This window comes from Labeo rohita, chromosome 1, assembly GCF_022985175.1.
Source record: "Labeo rohita strain BAU-BD-2019 chromosome 1, IGBB_LRoh.1.0, whole genome shotgun sequence".
NCBI lineage: Eukaryota > Metazoa > Chordata > Actinopteri > Cypriniformes > Cyprinidae > Labeo > Labeo rohita.
The window spans coordinates 16,262,106-16,287,987 of NC_066869.1; the positions used below are offsets into that span (position 1 = coordinate 16,262,106).

The 25,882-nt window shown below is 35.2% G+C and overlaps 3 protein-coding genes across 3 annotated transcripts; 1 reads left to right on the forward strand and 2 right to left on the reverse strand.

Annotated features, from left to right (window-relative positions):
- Positions 1-2,900: 2,900 nt before the first annotated feature.
- Positions 2,901-9,144, reverse strand: get3 (guided entry of tail-anchored proteins factor 3, ATPase). Its single transcript, XM_051118240.1, has 7 exons — positions 8,938-9,144; positions 8,084-8,231; positions 7,486-7,634; positions 6,136-6,286; positions 5,900-6,007; positions 5,614-5,811; positions 2,901-4,450 (listed from the first exon to the last, which is right to left on the reverse strand). The coding sequence occupies exons 1-7, from the start codon at positions 9,078-9,080 to the stop codon at positions 4,322-4,324; spliced, it is 1,026 nt and encodes a 341-aa protein (XP_050974197.1). The 5' UTR covers positions 9,081-9,144; the 3' UTR covers positions 2,901-4,321.
- Positions 9,145-9,450: 306 nt separating this feature from the next.
- Positions 9,451-13,641, reverse strand: rnf11a (ring finger protein 11a). The gene is made up of 3 exons (XM_051119916.1): positions 13,157-13,641; positions 11,453-11,622; positions 9,451-11,368 (listed from the first exon to the last, which is right to left on the reverse strand). Exons 1-3 carry the CDS (start codon positions 13,253-13,255, stop codon positions 11,197-11,199), a joined length of 441 nt encoding a protein of 146 aa, XP_050975873.1. The 5' UTR covers positions 13,256-13,641; the 3' UTR covers positions 9,451-11,196.
- Positions 13,642-14,989: 1,348 nt separating this feature from the next.
- rad23aa (RAD23 homolog A, nucleotide excision repair protein a) lies at positions 14,990-24,796 on the forward strand. Its single transcript, XM_051118189.1, has 9 exons — positions 14,990-15,251; positions 15,671-15,832; positions 15,929-16,113; positions 17,328-17,374; positions 17,515-17,642; positions 17,766-17,841; positions 20,968-21,098; positions 21,188-21,361; positions 22,570-24,796. Exons 1-9 carry the CDS (start codon positions 15,186-15,188, stop codon positions 22,681-22,683), a joined length of 1,083 nt encoding a protein of 360 aa, XP_050974146.1. The 5' UTR covers positions 14,990-15,185; the 3' UTR covers positions 22,684-24,796.
- The last annotated feature ends 1,086 nt before the right edge of the window (positions 24,797-25,882 follow it).

A 25,882-nucleotide genomic window follows, 5' to 3' on the forward strand; every position in this document is an offset into this window, starting at 1 on the left:
GTAGGCGTGGCCATTTGTACACTTTATGGGTCTGGCTTCCGGTCTGCAAATTGGTGTGTCTTACCATGTTATTTTAATGTATTATCTTAATTATGAGCACACTAGATTGTAGTGCAAACAGTTTTACCCTTTACTGCAAGTTGTTATTCTTGATCGTTATGAAAACGATCGTTATTTTCCTGTAGCGGACAATGAACCGGAAGTCTCACCTATAGGCTTACTTCCGTGTTGAAGAAAAAATATATAGTCTACATTAGTTTAATTTCATTGTTGTGGAAGCTAGGTTTTGTAACTTTAGAAATGATTTCATATATCTAACATAGGAATTTTTCTTAAAACATAAGCAGCATTTCTATTGTTACGTTTGACAGACGTCAAATTAACTTTTTTCTAGAGAAAATTGGAGAAAAAGCTCAACGACATTTTGTAGCAAAGACTTTGAACTATTTATCTCTAAATAAAAAAAACACATCTAATCTCTAGATATTCACTGTACACTGTAAAAAGTAAAAAACACAATTTGTTGAATCAGCTTAAAATAATTAGTTACCCTGCTGCCTTAAAATTTTAAGTTCAGTCAACTAAAATAAGTTTAGTCAACTTGAAATGTTAAGTTGTACTAAGTAACAACTTAGATATTTGTGTCTGCTAAACTTAACAGATGGGTAAGTAACCCAGCTGTCTTAAAATTTTAAGTTGATTCAACTCCAATATCTCAGTTGTCACTAAGTATAATTTAACATTTCAAGCTGAATAAACTTTTTTTGTTGACTGAACTTAAAATTTTAAGGCAGCCAGGTTACAAATTATTTTAAGTTGACTCAACAAATTGTTTTTGTTTTTTTTACAGTGTACTGAAAGTGTGACAACTAGCCCCAGTCTCCCTCTATATTCTTCAGTGTTGTTATTGCATAAAGACAGCAATTACATAGCACTCTTTGATGTGCTAAATGTCCATTGCGTTGGTCCAGCGGTGCGTGGAGTGGCCCGGGAGCCGCAGGACAAATCCGTGCAGCGAGGAGAGCCGTGCTCGTTAGTGCAGACTCCCACTGCGCCTCAACGACCTGATGGATGGAGAGCGACAGTCAGGCATTTCACACTGCCTCAACCAAACCGCACGCTGTCAAGAAGTTAAACGCTAATACAATAATGCAGAATATAGATTTGTCTTACCATAATGCAGGTCAGCGATCCTTCTGAGTTTATGTAACACGTTTGCTGGTGTCATCCTAAACAAGAACAGACAGTCCGTCTCTTCTCTCTGATAATCTTCAGAATACCTGTGACATAAAGGCATTGTTCCGGCGCTATGGGGGTCTTGTTTGTCCCGGTTAGGGTCACAGATGAAAGGTGGCCTCCGAACGTCTGCAAAATACAGAAACGTGCCAACTCGTGCCTTTAGACTGAACTCCTGAGGGCTTAATACTAAGGGGCAAATCTTTCACTCCAGAATGAAATACTGGCTTACTGGAAAACATCCTCCAGATTAAACTATTTTTTAAAAAGGCTCAAATCGGGCAGTTTTGTAGCAATGCAATAGAAGCTTTCAGAAAACTTTTTTTTTTTTTAAGAAATGTTTTGTGCATTGGAAAGTTCTATGGATAATGTAACAACCAATGCAGAACCTTTATTTCTAAGAGTGTGAATGATCGTCATTCTTATGTGTAATTAAAAATAAGGTATTTTGTAGAGTATCCAAGCTGCTCTTTTCCATATAATTAAAGTCAGAGACCAGGCTGTCAATCTCCACATAGCACCATCAAAAAGTACTATAAATGTGTATTTCATGTCTTTTGAAGCTGTTCAATAGATTTGAGGAACAGAATGAAATGCATGTTGTTAGCGCATTTGACACTGGAAAGAAAAAACACACATCATCTTAAGCATTCAGTATGTTCCTGACAAACACCTGTTGTATGGTTTGTGATGTGCTACTCTTATGATACTGTACTGAAAAGGCCTACTCTGAAAACCTTTCCTTTTATTCTTGATGAAAGAAAGAATAGTGGTTTCCAACAGCATTTACATTTTTCATTATTTGTTTATTTTGAAAGACATTAAAACTCTATTCAGCAAGGACACACTGAATTGATCAAAAAGGAAGATTTTTTAAAATTTAAAATATTATAAAAGATTTCTGTTTCATATAAATGTTGTTTTCATGTATTTTGTTTCCACAAAACTATTAAGTAGCACTGATTTCAATTTTTTCTTGAGCAGCAAATTGCATATCTGAGTAATTTCTAAAGGCCTACAATTGAAAATATATTACAATAAAAAAAGTCATTTCAAATTGTAACATTTTGCTATATTACTCTTTTAATCTGTGTAGATGATCACTGATGAAAAGAAGTGATCACTGATCAGACAAATTGTGATAAAATACATGTAGCCTTGCTAAGCATAAAAAACTTTCAATAACATTTAAAGTCTGTGTAAAGCAATATCAAATTCCGAATTTCTGAATCAATCAAGTTTCTAATTTGTCATACCACAAAACAATGTGTTATTAACCACCCAGCCAAATTGGCTCCAGTGCGTTGATTTCATGATGAAAAACTGTTTAACGGACAAACTCCATAATTCAATACTACATAGTTCACAGCCGTTCAAACGTGTTTTTAGTACAGTACATTTCTAACATTTATGATGTGTATAGAAACAATTCTCTGAATTGGCTTTACATGGACTTTAAATATCTTACAGATTCCATACATTTGAACGGTAAAATTCCACTCATAACCGTTAACCGGTTGTCCTAAACAACTGCATTTTTTGAATGGTGTTAGTGTACCACTTCTGCACTCAAGATGCTGTTTGGATACGATGTAAAATATTTCAGCCCCTAGAGAAACACAAAATGTTTGTATTCACATAAATAACTGAACAGAAACGCCTACTGCAGTAGATGGAGGATAGTGTTTTATTTGCTTTGAAACTTGGTGTGCTTCTACAAAAAGAAGCCAAATTTGGAAAGGCAGTAACAAGTTATAAGAGAACAAAGAAACTTTAACAAAACTGACCAATAACTGATAAAAGACTCAAATCTTTCAGTCTGATGTACTGTCAAGTTTGTGAGTTCTTGTCCCTGGCTTTCTTGAACTAAGGAGCCCTCTGCTTCATGCCGTGAAATTACAGGACGATAAAAGCAGGAAAACACACTTAACCAGCATGGTATAGTATTGTGTAGTTGTTGTCTTGGCTGACAGGTTGCAGTGTTTTTGCAGCGAGCATCTGATCTCCTTGTAAGGTGTGTGTTCCTGTGTTTTGATGCATGCAGACATTACTGCCAAATGATTAGTAGAAGAACAGAAGAGAAAGGAATAACAAGACATCTGACCGCATCTATATATACTTCACAACCCAGAACCAGAAACAGACGTCTCTCAAATAAATGTTACTGAAGATTTGAACGGAAATGATCTTAAATCAAGTCTATATAAATACATCACTTTAACTGCAAATATTAAATTAGATCAGTTGAATCACAATGTTTATACACAGTAATTACAGTTTGGTTCACTGCAAATACATGTCGAGTAAATGCAAGTTTAAATGGATACTTCATCCAGAAATGAAAATGTAGTCATTATTTACTCACCCTTGCTGTTACAAGCTTGTCTGCTGTTTATAATTTTTGCATGAAACGCAAAAAGACAATTTTGCATTGCATTAAAAAAACTAAGGCTTGGAACAACCTAAGTGAGTAAAACAAAACAAAACAAAATGACAAAATTAACTATTTTGGGGTGTACTATCCCTTAAACTCACTAAATATGCATCACCTCCTCAAGTTTGGACCCTCTCAATGTACAACAATACTGACCAGTTCAGGAACCAAAATAAAGTCTATTAATATTGACCAAAATCTCAAACAAAAGGTTTTTCACTGATCCTAAATCAGACGTGCCAGGTTAAACTGAACTAGTAACAGACATTGACACTGATACTACTTCTGTTCAACTGTTGAATCAGAGTCCAGATGTGCATTCCTGTGGTGATATAAGCTTGAATTTCCTTTCTCAAACACGCATCAGGAATGAGTGTTTCTTATGCTTAAATACATCATCACAAAGCAACATAAACCATCAAGACTAAGTTTCTAAACAGGCCGCTTAACTCTCGGCCGACATTCATAACGGATCACTGGAGCAACATGGTGGCGTCAGTTATTACATGACCAGAAAAATTAAAGAGAGTAGAGAGACAGTGAGAGGGGGAAAAAGAAGGGGTATGTGTGTGTGTGTGAACACCAGAGGGATGCATGTATTGGGGACGAGGGATGCGATGCTGTGTGTTTGATCCGTGGAAATTATTTAAGTCACTTCTTGGGCGGGCTGTAGGGTTCCAGCAGCTGCTTGGAGAAAGTATTGACCTTGTCCGCTCCTCGAACCTCGTGGGGCAGCAGAGGCAACTTTACTATGTGGAAATCTTCATATAAATCCTCCATCTGATAAATAGAGAGAGAGTGCGCAAGAGAGAGAGAGCGAGTGAAAGAGAGAGCAAGAGAGAGAGAGAGAGAGAGAAAGTGAAGAAAGGAAGAACAGGAAAAGAGAGAGGAAAGAAAACAGGGACGTGAAAAGACAAGGGGTAAGGGAAGAGGAAAATGACAGGGATAAAGGCAAAAAAAGAACAAAAAGCAAGAGGAAAAGAAACAAGGAAATGCAAAGAGAAAAAAGAAAACGGCAGAGGAAAACAAAAGGAAAAGTAAAAAGTTAATGATTAAGGAAAAACAAGAAAAAAGTGAGAACGGAAAAGAAAGGGTAAAGAAGGAAAGGGAAAACCGAAAAGACAGGAAAGGAAATAAAAAAGGGAAAAGAAACAAAAGAGAGGAAAAGAAGAAAGGACAGCACAGGAAAGGACAGAGGAAAAAGACAAAGGAAAGGAATAGACAGGAAAGGAAAAGAAAGATAAGGAAAGGGAAAAAGACAGAAAGGAAAGAATTAGACAGGAAAGGTAAGGAAGAAAAAAAGAAAGGAAAGGGAAGGACAGGACAGGAAAGGAAAGGATAGGAAACAAGAAAAAGTACAAATAAGAGGAGAAGAAAAATATTGAGGAAAACAAAGGAAGAGGGAAAAGAAGTGTAAAAGGAAAGGGAATGTAGAGGAGGATAAAGAAAATAAAAGTCCAAAGGAAAAAGAAGAAGAGAAGGGAAAAGCGGGACAAAGGGAAGAAGAGTAAAGTAAGATAGGGAAAAGGAAAAGAAAAAGGAAAAAAAAAAAAGAAGAACAGAAAAGAGAAGATGAAAAGGAAAAGAGTAGGAAAAGGTAAGACAGGAAAAGAAAGGAAAGGAAAAAATATAAACAACAAAAGGAAGTGGAAAAAGGGATGAAAAGGAAGAAACAGAACAGAAAGGAAAGTGAGAGATTAAAGAAATGAGACTTGATTAAATTCCTGAAAGTGCGGTAAACTGTAACTAAAGTAAATTATGCATTTGTTAGATCTGACTTACATTTTATCTTATAAATCAAGTTTTACCATAAAGACAAAAGTGACAAGAAAAGAATATCCACTGACACTCAATTAAGAACAGAAAACGTGTTATGGGTTTCTATACAGTTTAAATGACATGTCATTAAATGTACTTTGTCATAATTCACCATAAACACACACCTGGTCCAGGTACTTGGACTGAATCTTGTGTCGGGCTTCACACATCTTACAGGGCCGCTCGATGTCGGGGAAAACCAGCTGGTTGACGATGATGTTATGCGTGTCGATGCGACACTTGGCCAGCTCCTGAATCAAACGCTCCGTCTCGTACAGAGACAGGAACTCTGCGATGCACACGCAGATAAACGTTGTCTGCTCCTGTATGCAAAAAGGAATCAACAATTAGGCATCAACTTTTATCTTTCTGATTAGACATTAACACAGACTACTGTGGAATGACACTCACCGGGTCTTTAAACTGCTCGCTGACTGAGCGGATGACAGGGAGCGTCTCTTCCAGTTTAGACGCCAGCTGATCTGCATTCATGTCTCCCAGGCCCAACATGTTACACATCTGCAAAGGTTTGAGAGAATACATGTAAAACTAATATTTCATTAACATTCATACATTTCTCCACACTACACTAGCATATTCCAGTGCTATTTTAATATACAGCAATACCCAGAATGCAGTGCTGATACCTGTGAGATGAAGGGGCTGATCTGGTTCTTGATCTGCATGAGCCGGCCAAGCCCTCTCTCCACGATGGTGGGGAAGTTAAGCAGACGCAGAGTGTGTCCTGTAGGGGCCGTGTCAAAAACCACCACTGAAAAATTCATGCCTTTCACTAACCTATAAAAAGTAGAAAAAGAGATGAGAACGGAAGAAATTATATTAATAAATACATTATACATATATATATATATATATATATATATATATCTTTTTTTCATGCTTACCAAGGCTTTAATATCACAGGAATAAATTACATTTTAAAATACATTTAAAAAGAAAACAGTTATTTAAAAAAATAAAACTCCCTCAATATTACTAATTAATTAATTTATGGTATATTTAATAGTACTTCATTATTATTATTATTATTATTATTATTAATTATAATAAATACTGTAATATCTGTGAATGAGAAATTAACAAATACTAAATAGGCATACTGAAATGATTTCTGAAGAAATGAAATGTCCAAATTTATTTCTATAATTTATTACATTATTTGCATCATTATTATATTAATAAATGCATCATAATAACATGAATTATTTTTTTAAAAAAGTGTTTTATGGTCACCAAGGCTTTGATATCGCAGGAATAAATTACATTTTAAAATAGATTCAAATAGAATCAGTTATTAGAAAAAACAAACAAACAAACAAAAAAAAAAAAAACTTACTATATATATATATATATATATATATATATATATATATGAATGAATATATAATTAATTATTATAATAAATACTGTAATATTTGTGAATGAGATAAATTTAACAAATATTAAAAGGAATGAAATAAATGTATGAATTTATTTTTATAATTTACTAATTTATTTATATTATAATAACAATAATAATAATAATAAGTAAATGGTTATTTACACCATACATATTTATACATATTTAAAATAAAATTAAATACTTAAAAATGACTATTGAGTGTTTTGTTTGAACAGTGACTGTGGGTGGTTCGCCACCTACTTGTGGAACAGTGTTACTGCATTAAAAGGCCAAGATAAAGCCTATTTTTTTTTTTATTGTAGAAGTTTTTTTATTGAATTATGTAATTCACAGTACTTCATTGCCTTATGAAACACAACAAGTACACACTTTAACTTTTGTCTTCTGCCAGATTTCCTGTTTTGCTTTGAAGGTAAGTTTATAATGCTGCGATTCATTTTGGAGCCTGTTTGTTTCATTCTCAACTTACAACTCTATTAAAGAAGTGTTTGAAATGCTGATGACGGCTGAAAACACATCTGGTCTAAAAACCCCCAGGACAACAGTGCAACACAAACTGCTGTGTGAGTCTGACCTCATGACCTCCGCGTAGCTCATGGCCTCGTCGATACCGGGAAAAGCACTCATGGCTTCCTGCATCATTTTCTTCCCCATACTGAGCATGTTGTCCTCCTCGAAGAACTCATCGGGAAGCTCCGCCACACCCAGACTGGGGTCAATCTCCTACAGAGAGACACAACGATGGAGAATTGAGTATTACCTCGTGGATTTCATCATCTAAACATGGATATATAAAACTAAAATGCAAATAATAAACTAGATAATAATTCATTGTTTGTACAAGCTCTTTATATCTTCCCCTTCCATTTTCTTGCATTATCTTCACGGTTATAACAGAAGAGGATGTGATTTGTATTTTAGGCAAGAACAGCACAAGTTCCTGAAGTGAATCATACAATCTTAAGCAAGTGCCACGTGTTTCAACATTAAACTGACGCTGGGATTAACAGAGATGCATGACATCCAGAGCTGAGCGAAATACTGAATATTTACAATGACTTTGTTGACTATAACCACTATATTGTGTTTACAGACCGAGTAGGTGATGTTGGTGAATGTTGTGGTGTTTTTAGTGTACACACGGCTATTAGTGTGTGCCGCTGATAACGTACCATGGCAAAAAGGTTGTCGTAGCCCTTGACTTTGGTGGGCACCTTGGAGAACTTCTGGTCGAATGCATCTGAGATGTTGTGTGCTGGATCTGTGGATATGATGAGGACGCTCTCTCGCACCGCCGCTAACTGAACCGCCAGACTGCAGCTGCAACACAACAGCCAAAAATAAATCAACAAATAAGAACTTAATAAACAACACTTATTCTAGATAGAATAAGTCACATACAGACAAAACATAAGCATTCAAACAGCATTTGGTCGAGGCAAACTTTTAAAAAATGGTATTTTTTAACCAAAAATAAAAATAAAAATGACATTTTAACTTGACCACGAATGGTGAATCAGTTCAATAAGGAAAATAAACACATTTAAGAACACATTTTGTGATTTTACAAGCACCTGTTGCGGTAAAAACACATTTTTATGATAAAAATGTAAATATGAGCTGCTTAGATTATTAACATCACCAGTTTTCATTTATGTCTCTGTCTTTCTGTAATATTTTAATAAACAATATTTTTAAAATAATTAATTTAATAACCAATTAATTATTGTGAATAAATATTATTCACAAGGAAAACTACGTTTGGTATTTTTATGAAATATCATAAATTACCATCTGGACAGTAAGGTTGGCTGGCAGATTGTATTTTAGAGAATTGTTTTGTCATTTGTTCGTTTTTAAACATACATTTGAAGAGACACGTGAGGTTTCGTAATGTTTTAACCTGTTTATTTTAATAAAGCAACACAGCAATTATGTTTGAATGACTAATGTGTGTTGTGTTGCTAAAGCAGCACTGACAGCTAACAGCCTCTCAACTGTAAAACCCCGACGTTTATTCACCCACCTGCATGTTGTCTTGCCCACGCCACCTTTACCACCGACAAATATCCATTTAAGTGATTTCTGCTCTATAATGTTCTTTAATGTCGGCTCTAAAGGCTCTACATCAGGCGCATCTTCAAACTCGTCTTCCACTGAAGCTGCCATCTTGCGCTCAAGTCAGTTGGAATACACCAAAGCGGCAGTTGCACATTCCGCCATTTTGGCTCCGCGATGGCAGAAGCACCGCGCTGAAATGAAGAGAAATTAGATCCAAAATGGCCCGTCTCGGGTGGCCAGTTGCGAACGGAAGTGCGTTGATTACGCTGATGACTCAGCCGGACTGTACCAACTACTTTCATTGAACGAGAATATTCCAGAAGTAATTGTTTAGATTGTATTTCTCAGTAGCTGGAAGTGTAAATACACTTCTAATGGTAATATAACTTGTTGGGTGAGTAGTGGATAGAGAGTTAAGTATTTCTCTCGTGCATTGTTCACTTACATATTCGCAAGACAGAATCACACAAAACTTAGATATGGAAGAATTTGGCAACCTTTATTGTGTTATAATCCCATTTTTGTGCCATTATTGCACATAAACAAAACACATAATTTCAATAGCATGTCTGATAACGTTTTGTTGGCAAACTTACATTTAAATGGCACCAACAAGCAACTCTTTTTTTAAAAATTAATTTATTTTCAAAGAAAATGTTGTGATGATTGTACTTCACAGGATTATTACATTTATGTTTACAACTGCGTTGTGCTAAAGCTACATTTGAGTTCTGAATCATTAATAGAAAATGAAGTAATTCATCCAATATGATACCTAAGTGCAATAACAGGTTGATTTCGAGATTTTCAGACACTGTTCTTGGTATTCAATCACATTTTAAGTCACGATGGTTTAGTACAGAGATACAGAGGGAAGCTTGAGCAGGATGAAATATTTTATGAATATAGTTTCAGGCTAAACATGGGGTTCTTAACACAGTTCAGGCTGATTAACATTATAATCCAGCACACTAACTGAGCAAACAAAACAACAAAGGTGAAAATCTTCCTTTTGCACAAGCAGTTCAAACTGTGACAGGTATAAGATCATATATTCAGCTTAACATACAGAAAAGACAATACGAACAGTATCAAAACTGACTGAAGCATGTCTCCTTTTTTCACTTCATTTTTTTCCATGTTCAAAAACAAAAAAGTTTGCATTAATCAGGAAAACAGCAAGGAATAACTTTAAAGCTTCCACTGTAAAGGCTGACTTTAAGTCAGCGACATTTGAAAGGTGCACAAAGTTTGGTGATTGTATCATTATTATCCTAAAAATAAAGAAAGAAAACTACTAAACACAGTCCCCACACTTCTATCAGACAAGGCAAGGCAAAGCTAATGGGGACATACAGGATCCAACATGTAACACCAAAAACAAGCATTTAGGGGAAAGATGATCCAAAACCAGTGTAAAAAGGCAACTTACATCCCAGATCCTGGAAAACAGCAGCTGACGAGTCTACCACTAAACAACCTCATCACCGACCCCATTACGATAAAACACAAAACGACGCATATCACAATGCATTTATTAAGCCATTTAGATGTGGATGCACCCATCCGTAGTGGTCGAGGAAAGAAAATGACAGAAAAAGTATGTAAAACTACCACCTCAAACACCAGTTAGTGCATCACAAGATTGCAAGTAAAACATTACCATGGCACGTTTTCTTGTAAATTAGATTCTCTCATGTAATGAAGGTTCTTCAGCATTCTAATTGTGAGCCATAAAAGGCACATTCACAGCCTGCAGGAATAAAACTCCGCCCACGGACTCAGCAAATTCAAAAACGGACAATCTCATTGGCGGAATTTTGGCGACGGGCGGGTTCCGATCAGAAGGACACGAGTCCCTCTCGCATATATTGCACATTTCATGAATTTGGTTAGAACGAAAAGGAAAAACGTATACAATTAATTCATTTAACCCTAATTTGCTCTCACATTTGAAACACTCTATCTTCATTAGAGAAGCTTCTGCTTCTTGCTAAACTTCACTTTACATCAATTACATGTATATGTTTTCAAAAAGCGCTTTAACATGCAAGTGAGAGGTTTTAAACATCCTTCCGGGGGCCTAACACTGGATCCTGTTTTACAGTCTCTGAACACACACACACACAGTCACACCACCTTCATTTGTTCAATCTACTGTCCCAAGCGTTTCGGGGGCTCTTGGCAGACTCATTGGCACGTCTCTCGGCATGCGCAGGCACTCTCAGTTCGTCTCGTAGGAAGACAGCAGCGCAGCATCGACGGGCTCCATACAGGAAGGGCAAGTGAAGGAGCGCATGAGCCAGGCGTCAATGCAGTCCACGTGATAGATGTGCATGCAGGGCAGGAACCGGATCGGGTCGCCGTACTCAAAGTCCATCATGCAGATCACACACCTGTGGGGAGAAACGTAAAACGTTTTTACGTGCAACCAGCTAAATTAGAAGGCTGTTTTCACTTGTTTTCTGGATATTACGCACTCTTTGATCTTCTTGTCGGACGGCTCCGAGCCCGGGTCGAAGATCCCACGGGGCAGGTGTTGGATGAGGCCGATGCGCTGCGCGATACGGACCTGCTCCTCCTCAGTCAGCTGAGTGGCCAACCGCGTCTGACTGGGCGTGGGATGGTACACTGGCACCTGCGCCCGTTCCTGTGGTCACAAGAGCGTTTGATCACACATAATTAATACAAGCCACATGTGGTTGGAGCACACACAGACACAGATAGGATTATGATAGGCTTACACAATCTGTATTGTTTAAACGCACTATATAAATAAAGGTGACTTGACTTGACCTAAAAAAAAAAGGTTCTTTATAGGCATCAATGGTTCCATGAAGAACCTTTAACAACCATGGAATCTTTTCACTGAACAAAGTAGTTCTTTATAGAGGAAAAAGTCGTCTTAGATTATTTAAATCACACTAAGATAAAATGGTTCTTTTAAGAACTGTTCACTGAAAGGTTCTTTGGGAAGCCAAAAAAATTTCTGTAGCATCATGGCAAAAACACTCTTTTCAAACTGTTTTGAACAACAAAAAGAAATGACAAAAAATATTAATTGACGTTATCCTGTAAATTAATGTACTTTCTGCAACACACCAGCGGAAGATCAATGATTTTTAAAATTTATTAATTTTTTAAAAGATTTTTCATTTTTAGATTGATTTTACCTGGAAAGTACAGCGAAAAATTTAAAACCTAATATTTTACATTTATAAAACCCAAACTTTTTCTAAAAAAAAAAAAAAAATTACCATTAACCTTTTAATTATTTTTGTAAAATTTTGCATTCACAAGTCCAGAATGACTTAAATATGTAACACTGATCTTTTTAAAAACACTTAAAGTACATTTTTGAATGCTATACAAATGAATATTATATATATTACTTTTTGTTCTTTATATCACATTCTCTGAACTGTTAAATAATTTACTGTACTTTTTATTTCGTTATTCAGTATTTATTCTTAAAAATAATTAAAGAAACTATGTTATGCTGCAATTTTGTATTTGCAAAGACATGAGCACAGATTTGTTGTAATGGTAACACTTTATAATAAGGTTGATTAACATTAGTTAACAACAACATAAAATAAGAATAAACAATACTTCTACAGCATTAATTAAATTAATGTTAATTTTGCCATTTATTAATGCATTATTTAAAAAGTGCAAGTTGTGTCTGTTAACATTAGTTAATGCACTCTGAACTAACATGAACAAACAATTGAACAACTGTATTTTTAATAACTAACATTAACAAAGATGAATAAACACTGTAATAAATGTATTATTCGTTGTTCGCTAATGTTAGTTAACACACAGTTTCCTTAAAATGTATGGCAGGCTTTCAATAATATGAGCTTATCATTATCTTATTATTAAAGCCTTTCTTAATATGGTATTTACTTCCATTGCAGTACCTAAGCACTATGTTTTTTTTAGTCAGAAGTCTCAATCAATATAACCTACCAAAGATTAACATCTATGACAAACAGCATTTCTCAAAACCTGCCTTGAGCAAACTTTTCCTATTCCTTTTCAGATCAGGATCATAGTTACAAAGCCATTGCTATTGCTGCTATAATATATAGCACACAATGTGAGCTTGTCTGTAGTCTAGACTGTATGGTAAACAGCAGAATGCCTGTCGGACAGTGTTGTAGTCTTGTATGTGGTACCTGGTAGGGTGGCGGAGGCTCTCCGGGCAGACTCGCCCCCTCGGACTCGTTCAGCAGGGACAGATCATCAGCGCCTTGAGAAGACAGACAGTTCCCCATTGAGCTGAGCCTGCACGACACGACAAACCCTCCAAAATCACGTCTAGGTGGCTTTTAAAAAACTCGCCAGGCTTCGGTTGTGTTTAGGGATCGTCCTTTCTGCAGCCCGTTGTGTCTGATGTCTGTCTAGTATGTAGAAAAACAAACGCCTCGCTAGCCAGCGGTCCGATTTTCACACACACAAAAAGATATTTTAAAAAGCGGGAATCCTTGAAAACCTATACGTCCCGTTTCCTTTAATCCTTACGGGTGTGCACGGCGTGCGTGACATATAATATGCATTTATTATGGTCTGTACAGGGCAATATTTTTAGGTAAGACCTCTTGACGACTCCATATCTCCTTTCATTGTTTACAAACTCTTGGACCGGAAGTGGGTTGTTCTGTGGATTGTGGTTAATGTAGTTTTTGTACTGAAAGCTGACGCAAACACTGAAACAACACATTTTTGAACACAAGGAGACCTATTTCGCTCTTGTATATCTAACATGATTCGAGAAATCGTTTTATAACCCTTCACAACGTATGTGTTTATAATTATACTTTATAAAAATCTTTGGGAATTGATAAAAACATTTTAAAAATATTTATTTATTTATTTGACTGTTGCGATTCCAAAAAAGGTATGATTTATTTTGTATGTTATTTCATTTATTTTTGCAATAATTGTAATTTTTCTAATTTAATCTATAATTTTAATATAACGTACAAGATGTTTTATACAATTTGAATCAAAAATATATTTAATATAATTAATTTCCAAGGTGAATCTTATGATTTTATTTGGTAAATTTCACATACACAAAACCAAAAGGAGTCATTCTAAACCATGTTTTAAGGTAATTACGGTTAAGTTTTATGTTCATTGGCTTTATTTGAAGTGTACCGATAAAAGAGATAGATAGACAGACAGACAGATAAATAGATAGATAGATAGATAGATAGATAGATAGATAGATAGATAGATAGATAGATTATTTAGCAAGTATACTTTAAATTGATCAAGTATACTTTTAAATTGTTCAACAACAACAATAATAATAATAACAATAAATAAATAAATAAATAATGTTTTTTGAGCAGCAGTATAATTGCTAAAAATTCAGCTTTGAAATCACAGGAATAAATGACATTTGAAAATATATTCAAATAGAAAGCATTTATTTTAAATAGTAAAAATATTTCAAAATTGTTACTGTTTTTGCTGTACTTCAGATCAAATAAATGCAGGCTTTGCAAGCAGAAGAGACTTCTTTTTTTAAAAAAAAAAAAAAACAATAAAAATCTTACTATTCAAAAACTTTTGACCAGTTGTGTACAACTGTATTTGCAAAAGAGTTAATTTAATAACAGATAATTGAAAAGTAAAACTTTTAATTTAATTTTATTTGTATCTTTTTTTGTTTATTTATTTATTAATCATTATTTTTTTTGTATTATGTAAACCCTCAGTATTAAAGTGTTATTCTTTGTTTTGATATTTTTTTAAATATGTAAAAAAAAATTAATGTGTTAAGTGTAAAATAAATAAATAAATAAAGAGCCTAAATAGGTTTTAGAAGCTAATAAATAAATAAATGAAAATTTAAAATAAATGTATTTTTCTGAGGCCATTTCTATAATATAAAAAGATAATATAACATTTTTATTTTCGTATTCCTGCATTACGCCAAAAAACGAATTCAAACTGCCATTCCCCTCATTTCCGAAGGATGTCGCTGTGTCCGAACTCTTTCCTCCGCTCCGCCACCGCCGAAGAAAATGACGCAGCGCACCTGACAGGCGTGTTTTTAGCCTGTTAGCTAGAGAGCAACATCTCTAAACGCTTATTAACGCTCCCTCGCTTTCAAAGTCAAACATTTCCACTGGATATAAAAGTTCTTAAAGGTCCCGAATCAAGAAAAAAGGAAAAGAAAAAGGCAGAGCAGCCATGCAGATCACACTGAAGACTTTGCAGCAGCAGACCATTCAAATAGACATCGATGATGACCAGACGGTATTTACGGGCTTATTTACGCTCATTTAATACGCTAACAACAAGTAGAAGTACTCTGAACGAATAACTGTTCACGACAAAAGCACATTCCGAGCGATTTAGGTGGCGTTTATGAGTCATTTATTAGTCATTGGGGATCAGCTGGGCGTGTAAGGCGATAGATAGATAGATATATAGATACTTGTCTGTGTAGATAACAGAAAGATGCTTGTATAGTGTAATATAAATGTAACTCGCGATAGTTAGTTTGTCAGGTTTATGTACTATAGAATAAAATAGAGTTTCAGATTACACTACATTATTGTTCTAACAACATTATTAAAAGACAGGCTTGAAATAGCTGTCAAAAAACCCATGATCCAATCTATTTTTCTTTGATGATGTAAATGTATGATTTTGGTTTAATGGTTTTGGCTCAGGTGAAGGCATTGAAGGAGAAGATTGAGGCTGAGAAGGGCCCAGAAAGTTTTCCCGTAGCGGGACAGAAGCTGATCTATGCTGGGAAAATCCTGCAGGATGATACGCCCATCAAAGAGTACAAAATTGATGAGAAGAATTTCGTGGTGGTGATGGTGTCAAAGGTAAGGCTTCAGAAAACTAACCACTTACCATGTGATTTAAAATGAAGATCAAAAGATCTGTAGACCAAATTTTTTATTTTTATTTTTTCAATCCAGACAAAAGCACCAGGAGCACCCGCTCTACCCTCAGAACCACCTAAATCTGCCCCTGCACCATCCTCTTCCTCCTCTTCTCCTCCTCCTCCTCCTCCTGTTCCGGCCCCTGCAGCCATGCCCATCCCCAGGGACGAGGGTTCAGATGACCCTCCTGCGACCGTCTCGCCTGTACAGAGTCCTGACGGGTGAGACTCAACCATGAATTGTTTCAGAATTTGTATATTTTTCTATACTATTTACATCACAGTTCTTTAAAAAAAAAAAAAAAAAAAAAAAAATGGATTGTGCAAAAGTAGATAGTATTTCATTGTTATTTAATCTGTCTTGCATCTAAAATATTAAATATAATTAAAAATACAAAGCAAAAGCAATAAATATCGGGAAATATTTTTTTCTTAAAAAAAAACTACTTTCTATTTGAATATATTTTAAAATGTCATTCATTCCTGTGATCAAAGCTAAATTTTTCGCATCATTACTCCAGTCTTCAGTGTCACATGATTCTTCAGAAATCATTCAGATATGCTGATTTGCTATTCAAGAAATATTTTACTATATATTCCAACAGAAAACAGTTCTTTTAAATTGTAATAATATTTCACAATTTTTACTGTCATTTTAAATACATAAATGCAGCCTTGGTGGCAGAAGACTTTTAATTCAGATAAATGTGTTTTGCAGTCACATTAAAGGATTTTAAATGCACTGCTTCGTGTCGGGCGGTTCTTTGCCTCCACGTCCAAACCATTGATTATCCCTTACATATTTTTCTATAATTAACTAATTATAGAAATTAATACTTTTATTTAGCAAGGATGCTTGAAATTGATCCAAAGTGATGATAAAGACATTTCTTTTTTTTTGTAATGTTACAAAAGATTTCTTTTTCAGATAAATGCTTTCTGTTCATCAAATAAACCTGACAAAAATTCTACTCAGCTGTTTTCATTATAATAATAATAATAAATGTTTTTCGAGCAGTGTATCAGAATATTAGAATGATTTTTGAAGGATCATGTGACTGGAGTAATGATGCTAAAAATTCAGCATTGAAATCACAGAAATAAATTACATTTTAAAATATATTCAAATAGAAAACAGTTACTTTAAATAGTAAAAATATTTCAAAATGTTACTGTTTTTGCTGTACTTTGGATCAAATAAATGCAGACTTGGTGAGCAGACAAGACTTTAAAAAAATCTTACTGTGCAAAAAAACGTTTGACTGGTAGTGTAGATTCATTTAAATTGAAAAAAAAATGTAAACAAAAATATATTTTTAAAAAATTGATTCTTATATATAATGCTTACCATAATTTTAAGTTATGCTCAGTACTTAAAGCTTAGTACATAGCTTTTTGTACTATACAAAAATAAATAATGTACGTTTGTTTTGCAGTGGCTCAGGTCTTGGGGCTGATGGGGAAGATGCATCTTCAACATTAGGTAATAAATTCATGCTGAGAGATTGTCTTCATCAGCCTGATTATGAAAATCTTGATGGTTAATTGGCAGTTAATGTGTAAAGAAGCAACAAACATAGAGTTGGTTTTTGTCTCTCAAATATTCATGCACATCTTTCGCAGTCACAGGTCAGGAGTACGATGCCATGCTCACAAATATCATGTCTATGGGCTATGAGAGAGATAAAGTGGTGGCAGCACTTAAGGCCAGTTATAACAACCCTCACCGTGCTGTGGAGTATCTTCTCAATGTGAGTGTGGTTGTCACATGCTCTGCATTTACACTTGCTTATTTTCTTATTATTCTTGTGTATGTGTTTAAGAGAGCTCCATGCATGTTTGTGTATCTGATGTACTATTGTGTCCTGTCTCAGGGGATCCCCACTGTCCCAGTCCAGGAAACCAGTCCTGCTCCAGCTCAGCTCCCCACAGACACACAGCCCCCAGAAGGTGAGATGAAGCTTGAAATAAATGCACTTAAACAGGTGTTTATTCCCACGAGAGGGACCATCATTTTGAGCTACCATTCAAAAGTTTGAAGTCCCTTCTGCTCACCAAGTCTGCATGTATTTGATCAAAATGACAGTAAAAATAGTGAAATATTATTACAATTAGGGATGCACGATATTATCGGACTGATATCGGAATCGGCCGATAATGACTTCAAATGTAAATATCGGCATCGGCCCGATATGAAAAATTATGCCGATATGTTTTGCCGATAAGATGAATATGTTAACTCACATGTGCTAAGGGTGTGCTAGGGATTAGATCACGTCAGCAGTGTGGCTCATTCTTGAAGCAAAGTTTTGACTGAATGAGGAGTAGATTCACTGTTTTGTATCGCTGCATTTAAACTGAGAATACACATACAGAATGATGCATAGCAATAGCACGTGCAGTGGCAGCAGCGGCTATAGGAGAAAGCGCGCCGTTGTTCCATTTGGGATAATTTACTGTTGCCTGTTTCATATCCAGTCACTAGATCGCTAAATGCACATTTTAAATGGTTTTATGGTGCTCTTTGTTGTATTTTGAAACCCAATGGCTGTGTTTGCACATGACATGATCTGCATTTAAAATAAAAAGTAATTACGGCGCGCGGTCAGTGAATTCTCTTTCTTCGGCGGCGCAACGGCAAAACACACTGTTGCTCATATGAAACATTTTTCGTGAATATGACACAAGTGAGGTACAAAGCATTCTTTATAAGTTAAATAATTGGTTAGCAGGCAAATGTTAGTAGCGACCATACTTTTGGATTCATGCAGTTCGAGCCAATACATTTAAAGCCATAAGCGGCTGTGTGTCCTGTTTTCCCGGTTGGTCACGAATTGCCACAAACTTAATAATATTTATAGTTTCTTTTCACAAATCATCACCGTCTCACCCTTTAATTTCGCAGGTTTGTTTTCTTGTCATTTACTTTTAATCCATGTTGTCGGATCATTTATGCGGGTAAACTGCGTGTGGGAAATAAAAGATTTCGTGGCAATAAATTAAGAATTCGTTAATACGACTTTTTAATTCGTTCCCTTATTTTACAAATTAATAAATTAATAAAACGTAGGAACGAATTAACAAGTTGTAGGAAATAATTATGTTCGTGTCCCGCAGCCCTGTCAGAGCGCAGTGCACCGTATAAAATAATTAGAAATTATAATTAAACATGACTTAGTGACTACATTTCTATTACTTTCTTTCCATGTTGAATGCCTTTGTATTGCAGGGCTCTAGAATGATCAAAACTGTCACTTTTTTTTTTTTTTTTTTTTTTAAATGTGCAAGTTAAAATTTGACGTGGTCGCACTGCTCCATACAGCGCGGGTTACAGAGTTACAAAGCCGTGGCATATTCAGGATTTCACTGATCACGCGAAGAGTAGTTTTCGTTGTGAGCGCTTCGGGTGTAGAGCCTGGTTTGTATTTGTAGTGTCAGCACGAGCCAGGTGGTGACGGCAAAAAGGACGCGACTATTCTGGAAACGATGGCGGACGGAGGATTTGGTTTTCGAGTAGGGTAAAAGACCGCTTGTTAAACCAGAGAAGGTAAACATGTTGGTATTCTTGTGCAAAAAAAAAAAGTGTACTGTTTTGCCAGTTGGTCACGAATTGCCACATAACTTAATATTTTTATTTTCCCAAATCCTCACCGTCTCACCCTTTAATTTCTTAGGTTTATTTTCTTGTCATTCACTTTTAATCCATGTTTTCGTATCTCTTACTGTGATAAATTGCGGGTGGGAAATAAAATATTTCGTGGGAATAAATTAACAATTCATTAATACTACATATTAATTCGTTCCCTCATTTTACAAATTAATAAATTAATAAATCATAGGCACGAATTAAGAAATTGTAGCAATGAATTATGTCCTGTTCATGTCCCGCAAAGCACCCTCACAGTCACCCAGTTTAGTTCTACTTTTCTGTTTTCGTTTTGAAATGTTGTATTCAGATTGCGAATTCGAAAGTGAAAGCATCCGAAGTTCGGCTTATAACATAGCAAAAGTGAACTTAATTTACAAAATTCAGATCATAAATAATGCTAGTCTACTGATGAAAAAGAAGGGATTGAATGTAAACCACTCATTACTATTTATTTAATCCTAACGAATAAGTTATTGTTAAAAACTAACTTTCCAAATAAAATGATATATATCGGTATCGGTATCGGCCAAAATGAGATGAAAAAATATCGGCATATCGGATATCGGCAAAAATCCAATATCGTGCATCTCTAATTACAATACAAAAAACTGTTTTCAATTTGAATATACTGTAAAAAGTAATTTATTCCTGTGATCAAAGCTGAATTTTTTAGCATCATTCTTTAGGATTTGTTGATGAGAGAGTTAAAGAGAATGGCACTTATTTAAAATATATATTTTGTTGAAGCATTGTATATGTTAGTACTGTCACTTTTGATCAATTTATTACAACTTTGCTGAATAAATAATTAATAATAGTAATTTAAAAAAAATCGTACTAACCCCAAACTTCTACTTAGCTGTTTTCAACATAATAAATGTTTTCTGAGTAGCAAATCAGAATATTAGAATGATTTCTGGAGGATCATGTGACTGGAGAAATGATGCTAAAAATTCAGCAGTGAATAAATTACATTTTAAAATATATTCAAATAGAAAACAGCTATTGGAAACAATAAAAATATTTCAACACTTCTAACACTTCAATATTTCTTCAACACTTCTTTTTTTTTTTTTTTTTGCTGTACTTTGGATCAAATAAATGCATGCTTGGTGAGCAAAAGAGACTTCTTTAAAAAACATTAAAAGTCTGTTTTTTCACTAAAACATTCTAAAAATAATTATAAATAAATAGAACAAAGTTATTAATTGTTAATTGACAGAAAGGAATCAAAACGCCATTTTTACTACTGTAATTTTGTTTCTTCTTATCTCATTTCAGTACAGCCGATTAACTTTTAATGGCCATTTAATGATTTTAATCAAATAAAATGCACATTCAAATCACTGCAACATTGCAGTCATTACAGATATATTATATACCATAACGACAGACAAGTGAGTTGACAGAGCGTTTGATGTTGTTAGGTGAGAATCCTTTGGAGTTCCTGCGCTCTCAGCCGCAGTTCCAGAGCATGAGGCAGGTGATCCAGCAGAACCCGTCCTTACTGCCGGCCCTCCTGCAGCAGCTGGGACAGGAGAACCCCGAACTACTGCAGGTGATCTCAAGCACAAAGCCTCCACGATTCTGTTTGTCTAAAAGCTTGTTACTCACTGTGATCGTGTTTCATTCACATGCTGACGGCAGCAAATCAGCCAGCATCAGGAGCTCTTCATCCAGATGTTGAACGCACCGGTGGGCGAGGGTGAAGGCGAGGGAGGAGAGGGCGGAGAGTTTGCAGATTTAGGTGCTATCGGTGATGAAGCAGCACCTGGGAGTTACATCCAGGTGACGCAACAGGAGAAAGAAGCCATCGAGAGGGTGAGTGATGGCCAGAGAACACAGAATTCCTTGTACCATTTTGAACCATTTTTGTGTTTACGTATGGTGAGTTAGAATGCAGATTCCTAGAAATAACCTTCATCAATTAGATATTAACTTACACCCAATATTGTTAGGGTACTATTGTAGTTTTTAACTAATATTTTGAGCTTTTCTTTGTATGTTTTCTGTTTGAAAACAGTTTTTGCTGCTTCATATTTTTTTGTGAAAACTTTAAGGAAATTTCAAAAGAACAGCGTTTATTTGAAATGGAAATTTTTGTAACATTTAAAATCTGTTACCTGTCACTTTTAATTTTTAATTTAATGCATCCTTGCTAAATAAAAATATAAATTTTATTAATTAAACTTAAATGGTGTTGTATCGCGGTTTCTACAAAAATGTGAAGCAGCATAAATGTTTTCAGCATTTATAATCAGAAATGTTTCTTGAGCAGCAAATCAGCATATTAGAACAATTTCTGAAGGATCATGTGACACTCAAGACTGGAGTAATGATGTTGAAAATTCAGCTTTGCATCACAGGAAAAAAATATATTTTAAAATATATTGTAATAAAAAAAATCCAATTGAAATATTTCAGAATATTATTTTTCTTACTGTACTTTGGTGAGCATTCTTTTAAAAATATTTAAAATAATAATAATAACTTGTTATTATGAGTTATTTATTTATTATTATTTATTTCAATTGAAGTTTTACATATTTAGTACATCAAGTAAAGCTAAATAAAAATGAGAAATGTTTTATTTAAAAAAACAGCTGAAATTAAGCAAGTTTGTAATACATTTTTAATTTAAAAAAATAATAATTACAATTTTTTGTAGATATTTGTTTCGAATAATAAATGTTTTGAGTCTTAGTTATCTTAGGCCCCTATGATTTCCATGGACAGATTATCATCAATTAATATAATAATAGTAGCACAACCACTAATAAAATTATTATTAAAACATTATTTTTTAAGGAATATTTACCAGAGAAATTGTTTACTAGAAGTTATAAAATAAAATAAAATAAAATACTAAATTAATTAATACATTTTTTAAAACCAATTAATTAAATTTAATGAAACCTTTAAAATGGAAACCAGAATAAAACAATATCTGAGAAAAAAAAACAATTATTTTGTGTTGCGCTGCACAAATAGAGAATGTCTAATCTAACCTGTCCGTCTTTCTCTCTCAGTTAAAAGCTCTGGGGTTTTCAGAAGCTCTGGTGGTCCAGGCGTACTTCGCCTGTGAGAAGAACGAGAACCTGGCCGCAAACTTCCTGCTCAATCAGAATTTCGAGGACGAATGAGAGTCGCGGCGACCCCGCGTGCCCCTTTCCCCCCGCCACCACACAAGCACTGCATCTACTCGGGACACCGGTTTCCCCCCCCATTATTTCTTTGAGTTTACAAGTCAAGGGGAGACTCGCAGACTGGTTGGGGACGGGGCGGATGCAATCACTCGGTGAACAAATTCCAATGGAATTGACGGCATTTGGGTTGAATGCACTCTAGCATGTTGAAGAAGTGTGCTTGCACGTGTGTATGCGTGTTCCCTTAGGGAATATTTGACTAAATCGGCATCAATTGAAAGCAAACGCTCTCCTAGTAGTATTACAGGCTTGGAGGAGGTTAGATGTGGGCATATGTATTTGCTTTGTTTTTAGTTGGGAAAAGTTAATAATTTATGTCTAATGGAGGATTTTATATATTTCTCTAAAAGCAGAGATATTGCTGTATTTCTCCCAGCACACATTTTCGATGAATGTGACAACAGCATTGATATACAAAACGATTAGTGCAAACGATAGCATTTCTATAACATTCTCAGCAAAACAACTGAGCTAAATTGATGCTGTTTTATAAACAAATGCATATCATAATTGGAGTGATGATTGTTACTTGTTTAAATCTACTTGAATTGGAGAAACACAATAGGTCATTTGTCCTATTTAAAGTCAACATGAAATGGCAGTCACACGCTTTTTAACTTCAGTAAGTTTAAGAGAAAATCTATTTCACAAAATGGTAGAACGGGACTCAGAAATAAGTAATTTCTTATTTTTTAAAATTTAAAACATACATTTACAAATCATGCATATTTACATGCTTTAGGGACATACGTAAAGTCAATTTCATGTTGACTTTAAAAGCTTATTTAAAGTCAGATTTCCACTGACTGAGCAAAACAGGTCACGAGGTCACACATATAAATAAAGATCATTAGCTCTGCTTATATTAACACTAGAGGACCAGCCTGTGTTAAACAGCAACAAAGGGTTTTTTGGCACACTAGAGCTCACCACATTTCAGAAGAGACCTGTTACAGCATGATGATACTTTGTGCCGCCAGATTAAAAGTCCTGTCAAAGGGAGATTTTCTTGAATCATATTGGTGTAAAGCTGACAATGGGTTCCTCTGTCCATGTATTGAGAGTAAAGTCTTGTAACATTCAGCAGATGGGGAGAGAGCCTTCGGCAGCGATTCACCTTTACGTTGATTTCGCTCATAGCAAACAAAATGCTCCTTTATAATGTAGTAGCCAAACTGCCAGACAGTAGACTTTTGTTTACCATCAGCAGGCCTACATGAAGTCTGACCTAGTGGATTTTTGAAGAACGAAATGCACAATGCTTTTATTGCAATGTATTATTAAATTCTTAATGTATTAACATCAGCAAAGCTCTGTGGATCCAGATTCCATGTAGGCCTGCTTGTTAGTAATTAATCATTTGATTTATAGCTTGAAACTCCCCTGGGATCAATAAAATCTTATTGCAAAAAAAAGTTTCAGAGTGGTGTTGATTTCTCACTATAAACAAAACAATACCCACATCTTTGTACAGTCAAGAACATCATTTATTCAATCAGGTGCTGCTCTTTACAAACATTTTAGTTTTTTATAATGGAAAAGAATCTGTAAATAACACATGCAGATTGCCAAAGGCTCTGTGGAGGCGCGTGGGGATGGAGAGCGCTGGATCAGAGATGCTTCTGTACCAAAACGAGAAATTAAAAACATCGGTAGGAGAGACACAATCCGGGTAGATGTTTAAAAATGCGAACGGCTACATATGCATAAGGGGCAGATTTTGAATAAATGAATGCAAATAAAGTTTTATAATCCTGACACAAGCCAATGTGGATGGAGGGATGATTAATACTGATTTTGGTGCTACTGATTCTTAAGGAGAAAATAAACCATGTAAACATAAATCCTAAAATATCATTACATTTTTTTTTTTATTTAGATGACCAAAATATTATACTATACATGCATAGCATGTCAATGGCAGTTGCTTGGCTGGCACATGCAACCCTGAATTAAGGCCTGCTCACACCAAGAACAATAACTATATTAGCATTTAGAGCAATGCACCAGTATGAGTTAATTGAAAGTGCATGCTATACTTTTGTCATCTGCCGCTTTAAATGATCAAACACTTTCTGATTGGCCAAAAAAAATCTTATAGTGATTACTAGTGTCATTACTGTTATAATTGTGCATTATGCTTGTCTCTTTCTATTCCCCCCCTAAATTTGTTCATTATCCACATGCCATATTATTCTTAGTGCACTGTGTCTCCTGATTCAATTTGTGCATAAGGTGCAATTAGCAAATCATCAGTCAAGTTCTTTAAACAGCTGGTCTCAACCACTAAAAAAAGGTGCTTTAATTACAGAGTCAACCGTGAGACTCTGAATTATGACTAAACGGAAATAAATACAACACAAACACAGATCTGTCGTGCATCTTCTGATCCAGCGCTTTCCACCGACAGCCAAAAAGATCCAGGACCGCACCGCTTCCCAAGACACACCGTCACTGCTGGTCTCAGATGTAGGAAGGGTAAGCGGATCGGCCCCCGGGGTCAGTTTCTACCCAGAGCCCGCTGCGTTTGAGCGAGAGAGATGTGTATGATATAAACATGTGAAGCATACAGACAGGGATATAACATTAGAGTTTACAACATCTTGCTTGAGAAAAAAGGTTCAACTTTTTTTTTTTTTTTTTTCATCAAAAGAGGGAAAGATAAGGATAGACATCTACGGTGCCAAGAGCGAGAGACTGATAAAGACAGAGGTACAGAGAAAAAAGGGACCCAATTATTTTTTTTTTTTGCCTTTTTAGCTTTTTTTTTTTTTCCATCATTGTACAATAAAAAGAACGAAATCACATCCATTTTCTTGTAGTACTATATACTGTGTATACGGCTTGAGAAAGCTCAGAAGAAGGAAAGACGGGTGTTCATCATTTACAAGATGGTGTCTGTGAACAAAAGGCACTTTGAATGGGACAACCTTTAAATGCTCACCTATACACTACAGCACGAACACTATGGGAGCTCATTTACATACAGGAAGTGTTTCCAGGACGATACGGGGCGGCCGTGGCGCACTGATGTTTTTTCCCCCCCAGACGTGATTTTGCCTCTCGTCTCGAACCACGTGTGCTCTAAACTACGACTAACGAAACCCTACTCACATTAACATCGACACGATCTTAC